The sequence below is a fragment of the Bipolaris maydis genome, assembly GCF_028858645.1.
Source record: "Bipolaris maydis strain C4 unplaced genomic scaffold PSV08scaffold_8, whole genome shotgun sequence".
NCBI classification, from domain to species: domain Eukaryota; kingdom Fungi; phylum Ascomycota; class Dothideomycetes; order Pleosporales; family Pleosporaceae; genus Bipolaris; species Bipolaris maydis.
In genome coordinates, this window is record NW_027093864.1 from 1,423,867 (window position 1) to 1,431,216 (window position 7,350).

At 46.3% G+C, this 7,350-nt stretch overlaps 1 protein-coding gene across 1 annotated transcript; it reads right to left on the reverse strand.

The window, feature by feature from the left end:
* Nucleotides 1-743: 743 nt before the first annotated feature.
* Nucleotides 744-2,449, reverse strand: PSV08DRAFT_224911 (uncharacterized protein). Its single transcript, XM_066092194.1, has 4 exons — nt 2,198-2,449; nt 1,691-2,144; nt 1,246-1,632; nt 744-1,185 (listed from the first exon to the last, which is right to left on the reverse strand). The coding sequence occupies exons 1-4, from the start codon at nt 2,360-2,362 to the stop codon at nt 971-973; spliced, it is 1,221 nt and encodes a 406-aa protein (XP_065949045.1). The 5' UTR covers nt 2,363-2,449; the 3' UTR covers nt 744-970.
* Nucleotides 2,450-7,350: the final 4,901 nt, after the last annotated feature.

Genomic DNA, 7,350 nt, shown 5'->3' on the forward strand with positions numbered 1-7,350 from the left:
AACACACGGGGAGGCGCACGGAAAAAGTAAAGGTAGGCCGATGCTGCGAGCGGGGAGATGGAGAGGTCATCATACGACTCATGCGCTCGTCTGTCCCAAACTCCTATGCATTGCAGATCGTCCCTTGCAGCAGAAGGCTAGGCAAAGCCTTTGTCCAATAACACAGAATGTGTGTCAACGCCTCAACGCCCAACGTGAAGGACTGACATCAGAGTAAGAGCTACCAGATCATGCTTCTTGGCGTACCGCTGACGCTCGTGGGGGAGGAAAGGGGGTTTGTATGATCGACCGATCTTAGAAGATCTTGGATCATTCAGTTTCTATTACTCTAATATGTGATGATTAAACCAAGAACCTCAAGAGACTTGGGACGGTGAAAGGTGCGAAGTACGGTAGGTGGACAGGTCGCCTGTATCATGCCCAAACTCTAATCATCCTTCTAACACAGGGACTGGTGTCGTGCGGTGTTTTGACTGGTTTCGTAGGCCCAAGTCTTTCACAAGCTGCAGGAGGCTGCGCATTTGCGAAGGGGCATCTTTCCCATGGGGCTATGCGGCGGAACGGAGTTCCTCGGTCCTTCTATTCACGCCGGCAGGCTTGGCGTGGCACCGCAACACCAATCTCCGTTGGCGCTAGGCACTCCGCGGAAGGAGACTTGGTACAGCGGCTGAGGTCCTAACCAGATCGAAAATGGAAGCTGGTTATTTGGAGCCATGAACGGTCCGGATGTCATTGACGGTAGTGTCAGCTACGGCGTGACAATTTAATTTCTCCACTTGACATGTTCACATTCACCACTCATCTCCGTCATACATTCCTACTTACATACATGCAGCATGGGTCTATTGGTTTAAAATCAACATTACATTATTTTTTGAATATATCAGCCCGATACACGACTCATGACGTCTTCTCGGTATTGTGCTATTGTACAAATGCAGCAAATCTAAGGTACTACATATACACGCGTCTATTGGACTGCTGTGCCAGTGGTGGAAGCAGAGAAGGTAGCGTAGAACAGCTTGGTCTCGCCCATAATGATCATGCGGCCGTTTCCAGCAAATTGGAAGTTAGAAGCAGTCATTCCAGTATAGATCTTGCCAATAAGCTTGGCAGCGGCGTTGTAGACCCAGACGCCATCGCCGCAACTAACGTATACGCGGCCCTTGGAGTCGTTCTTGATACCTGTAGAATGTTGTTAATAAATGTAAATAACCCATGTGTTTGTAGGTGTAGATTACATACCATCAGGGATGAAAGATGGGGTGAAGGCGAATGTCTGGCGGTTGTTGAAAGTACCATCTGGGGTAACATCAAAAGAGTAGACGGATGCAGGGGCGGTCAGGTTGAGGCCATAATTGGCATTGGCGATACCGCTATCAGTAACATAGGCCTTCTTGCCATCGGGGGAAAATGCGATTCCGTTGGGGTGCGTCATTCCATCAGCTACAACGGTGGTAGCACCGGTGTTGAAGTTGTAACGGTACACTTGCTGTTGAATGCCAGGGTAGGGGCGGAAGGCCTGGACATAGCCGTAGATTGTGTCAGTGAAGTAGAGATCACCATTCACAGGGTGGACAATAAGGTCATTGAGCGAGCTGAATTGGCGGCCAAAGAAGTTGTTGAGAAGAGCTATGTTTGTTAGCGATTATCCCAACCTATGCTTTTTGGAGGTTTAAGGATAACTTACTAGTAGTCTTGTAAGGTGGCGTAGGATCCATGACGTAAAGAGCTGATGGCACACTGGCACCCTGACCCTCACCAGCGAAAATGAGCTGTCCTTTGTGCATGGTAGCACCATTGGGGTTGATGATCTGGGGGTTCGATGTGTTGACAATTGAGATGGGCGCCGACTTCAGAGTTCCTTTGCGCACCTTCTCGGCATCGGCGATGGCGACTTTTTGGATGATAGCAGACTTTTTCAATCCAGTGCCTGCAGCAGGCGGCCCGGCGTTTTGAACGAAGAAAACTTCGTTGGTAGGAGGGTACCACGTTACGGCCTCGTGGAAGAGAGGATCCGATGGTGAGGTTGCGATGGTTGTCAAAGACGGATCAGTGCCAATCACATCATAGAATTCCGGGTCGTAAATGTGGAAAGGTTTGGCTAGGAGTGATTCTGCGGTTGTGCCAGGCCATATAAACGGCTGTCTCTGGTTAGATGATACAAAGGGCAGATGCTTTTTTGCAAAAAACCTACGGTGGTTCCATTGAATTCGACGGCAGGCGGGACGACAGGCAGAACATTGAAGCTCTTCTGGTCGACGATCTGGGCATATTTGGGCACGGCATTTGCGGGCACGGCATTTGCCAAAGCCTGTCCAATTGTCGCACCAACAGCGACGAGCGATCTGGTAGAAGGCATCGTGAGTTTGTGTTGTTTAGCTGTGACCCAGGAAAAAAATCGGTGCTGCAACCAGTAGACGAGCCTTGAGGATAGATACTGGGCTGCTCTTTGTATTCACGGTCAGCGGGGAGACTCCACTGGTTTTGTAATCCTACGCCGAAATTGGCTGCTCTTCCGTATCATGTAATTTGTGCACAAAGCCTGGTGGCGGTAAGCTCCATGCAGACCGGGTAGCGGTCACGCCCGGATATGGGTCCCACTTGTGGCTTGGGCGACGAGGCATGGCGCTGTGACCCCATGGGGTCTTGGAAATCCCGCCCCACTGCAAAACCCTCCTACATTTATGTACATACTACCTACTAAAATCAACTTGTGTGAGGCAGTCGTGTTATCCTAATTCATAGACAACGAAAGCGATACTCTTTACTGTAGGTTCAGTCAGCGAACACTTACTTGGGGTGCATACATTTTGCATAGTAAGGCAGCCTATGATGAGCTAAAAATCTGCATGCAGGCTATATGAATCCTTGCAAGCCAACGTGTGCATGCCGACAACCCAGACCATGATGTATTTCTTGGCTCATATTCCCTGCGTACCAGGGGTCTGCCCTTTGCAAATTACCGAAGCTTTTGGAGCACTGACAACACCCCAGCAGTGTACAGCCTCACGGTGGTTGGGGCAAGATAGAGGCATCCAAGCCGTTGCCACCAAACGCCCAGACTACCCAAATAGAAATAGCAGGGCAAGACGCGACGCAAAATCTCTAGCAAAATAAATACGTAGTGCATTGTAAGCAGGTCGTCGTTGAGTCGGGCTGCAGACGCCTCCAAGCGAGCTCGTGAAGCTTAGCCTCCATCTTACCGGTGAGCTAAGCCCATAGTAATCGTGAGACGCCTCCGTGCCGTTGCATCAATCAATCGGGCTGGCGTAGATCAAGGTCGATCGATTCGTCCCGTACCCATGTAAGAACTATTGTGTGGTATGTTCCCCATGCCTTCTCGGCACCATTATGTGCCGGTTGGCGAGTAGGCAGAGCACATGGCTATCTCGAATCAGGACCGTTTCAACCTTCTTCGGCACAGCATTTCATCCTCAATAGTGTATCCTTCCAACTAATTCCTTTTAGGTGCCGTATTTTCCACGTTTCTTGCGTCACACTCTACCATTCGGGGAGAGTTGGTCAAAAAGCAATATTCGGGCGTTCGAGATCCATGCTGCGCCAGCTCTACGGGACGGGTTGCCAAGGTTCTCGACAACGCCTGCGGCCTTCTAGAAAGCCTCTTGAGACGCGGCAAGAAAATTGTATTTGCGAACACGACGCGGCATCGAACGTGACAGCGTAAAGTATATTTTGCCTCTTACCCACACGAGTTGTTTTCAAGTTACACGATTTGGGTACATCATTGAATATTCTCTAAGTCGTGGCTGCATTGTACAGAGTGATCGCTTGACTTTTTTCTCTGTTTGCTATAGTTATAGCGTATCAGATCAATTATCTCAGAAATGAATGGCAGGCCACACCCCAACCTGCCGGAATCGGGTATCAAAAAAAAATTGACTTTACAGTCAAAGTACGTAATAAAAGGATTCGGGTGGACCTCTGTGAGACCCGTACAGAGTGATAGTACGGAATAGGTTACTGCTTGAGGTATAGGCTACGGCACGGGTGCAGCGGGATCGAACATTCGATAAGGTGATATGTAGTGGTCCTTTCTAGCGTCCCAACGCTATGGTAATTTCTGTTGATAAACGGATAAATACAAAGTTTCAAGAAAAGGGTCACGTGATGTCGGTCTTACTTGACCAAATAGCACCAAAAACATCCGACAGTGTGGATTTGCAATTGATCACCTACCTAACTGCTCATCTATAGGTGGGCAGATTAAGTAACTCTCCCAAGTGTCCTATCAAAACTGCGTAGGCACGCACTATTAATGCACTTCTCATGCATGTACAGAAACCCAGAATTAATCTGTTGAAATTTCTTCGTCTTCGCAAGTCCTAGTATCTGCTCCGCTCCCATAGTTCCTTCATAAGAAACAATCTCTTTTGCTCATTTCTATGGCTTAATCTCATACTTATCTGGGAACACTTTGATTCTCAAAAAAATCCTCTAATGTTTTATGCAATTCTCAAATTCTCGGCCAAAAGAAGTCGTACGGGATAGCATAGATAATTTCATCACAGAACTGATGCTTCCATCTTGCCGTACCTTGTCCGAGGGTCGCAGTGGGCTATTTGTTCCTCTTTTGTCAACATTACGGTCTCGCATATCCTAAAGCTGTATAGTAGACGGCCATAGATCTATGGTATCCTGCTTGAATTAGCCTTGATGAGACTCTTATACTGATTTCATATTGGATACTAGCCATATAAATTACCTGGATGTTAGCTCGAATTTAAACTCTGCATCTCCATAAACAGAGAACTAAACACTAGTACCATGGCTGATAAGGCGTCTACGTCGTATCTTGCCTTTGATGTATACTTAAGGGAGATGTTCGTTGCTTGAAATAGCTGTCGGTTTATTCTTACCATTGGCTTCTGCAAATATCCAATGTGGTTATGTGTATTTGATAAATGAATTGATATCACCTATGAGTAATTTGATCTAAGTGAAGATGGGATGAAGGTTGTGACTGAAGTGCTTGGATGCTTAAATTAGCGAAGAATGACTGCAGGTTAGCTAGACAATTATTTCCGTCCACAAAAAACAGTATTTGAGTATGAGGAGAGATTAGTAAAGACAGTCCTCGCGTGAAAAGACTGATAGAATCAGTGTGATATGTTGCTTGCTGGGTAACAACTTGCTGGGGATTAGCTAACAATGACAGCAACAGGTAGACAAATTATTGTATACCTAGAGCTGTACACAAATCTCTCTTCAGCATCGCTTACCGGCTGTAAGCATAACACTTTACACTCGGGCTTATTTTTCTATTCTGCGCACATACACTAGACACTGCTCTCTAAGCACTCGAAAAGGGCTATTTTGCTGACTTGCTGACTTGCTGACTTGCTGCCTATGTTGGAAGCATGCGGTTTCAGCGTTACTGTAGTACAAGACCTTTGCCTGCTATGGGAATGGAGAAATAGAGGCAGTACTATATAGTGAAAAAAAAAAGTACCAAAGGGGCAGGGGAAAATAAAACAAGCAAGCCAGACATAACTATTTAATACTGTACACTACATAGCCCTAAAGACTCAATAATCTCATTAGTCCCAGTAACATAAAACACCCCAAATGTGAAAAATCAAGTAAGCATTATCGGTACACAACTTTACAATGCCTGCTCGCGGCCATATTTCGGATCTCACCCAAGCCTTCCCACTCTACTTAAAGCTTCGATCTAATCACATATCTACATACAATTCTCATTCCACAAACCTTTCCAAATTTATCCCCGAACATGCCTAAGAAAAACAACGAAAAAAAAACGTGCGGATGGAAAGGAAGTGTAATCGTAGTCACACATCGGCTCTGAAACAGCCGGTCAAGCTCCCCACCCCTCTCCAACGGAGAGACAAACATCCTCACCAAATCGATCATATAACAACACCGGATTTCCCCAGTGCAGCACTCAAGCCCAAATTCACACAAAACAACAACAGTAGATCAAGTACGCGTGTTACGCACACTCTACTCTAATGATTCGCACAACAACCAAAAAAAAAGTAGGCGCAAGTCCTACTTTCCCTAGTATCCCCGCCAGAACCCACCCTTGTAACAAAAGAGAATCAAAACCAAGGTCAAAAAAAGGGTGTGTATAAAGCGGTAGTCCCTTTTTTTTTAAAAAAAAATAACAATAATAATACAGAAAACAGAGTCAATTTTTCTTCCAGCTGAAAAAAAAGAATATTAACTTCAATTTTGTTACTTTCCTAACTACTTGCGCTTCCCCTCCTTCTACATGTCCTTTCTTCCGTCCCCCGCCCCCCCCCCCCCCCCCCCCCCCCCCCCCTTCCCCAGGGTGTTGGTTGAAAGGAAATACAAGGGTCTCCGGGAGAGATAGGGTAAAGGTGCAGGGTAAGGTGCTTGTGATCTTGGGATGGGTTAATGGCAGGTTAGGAAGATATCTCAAATAACGCATAGCTCCTTTGTTAGATAAGAGGTTCGATCGAGATGGCGCCTGCGTGTGCTTCCCGATTGTAGTATGGCTGGGAGGTGTTTGGGATGGATTGGGGATTTCAATTAGGGGGGTTTTTGGTGGGAATGAGTTTAGGAAGTAGATGTGATAGTGGTCATGTCCGGAATGAGTAGAGGTATATTTTATTTGTTTGGCGGGGGCTCAGCCATGCATGACGCGTAGTCGATGCTGTGAATGCATTTTGAGGAGACGGAGAGACGAGAAAGGAAGAAAGACGTGTATGGAGACGTCAAGTACTAAAGACAAAAGTTCTCACCTTCTCCCTCGACATTGCAAGACAGTACATCACAAGCAAGATATTGAAGCAACGATATGGGCATGGAAAATCGTGAATGATATTGTTGTTTTGTCTTTCAATATGCCATGCGAATATCCCATCACCAAAAAAACCCCACCGTCCCCCACCTTTCCTTCCCAACCCCCCAATCCGTGAGAGACCAAATCCATCTTCCGTTCCAACGCCCCTTTACCACCCTACCCACATACACATGCCTACTTGAGACATTGAAGCAGTTCCAATCATCCCCATCACAATAAAAAAAAAGCCACAAAAGACAAAAAAACGCCAATCCCCATTCGCGCTATTTTCCAGCAGCGAAGGTATCCTCGTGGGGGGATGCATATGCAACGCACAAAACTCCAATGATGTTCCCAATGTTTCCCCAAAGCAAAACCTTGAAGCCCATAGTTATATATCGGCCGTTGAAAACATCAGAAAGCTCGTGAAACAGAGATGAAAAGTGAGAAATGAACAAAGGAAAAAAAAGTTACAAAGGAGACGAAAGAAAAGAAAATGATGATGTTCCCCCGAATGGGGAAAAACCGTTCAAAGCAACACAAAAAGTTGCCTTTTTTGT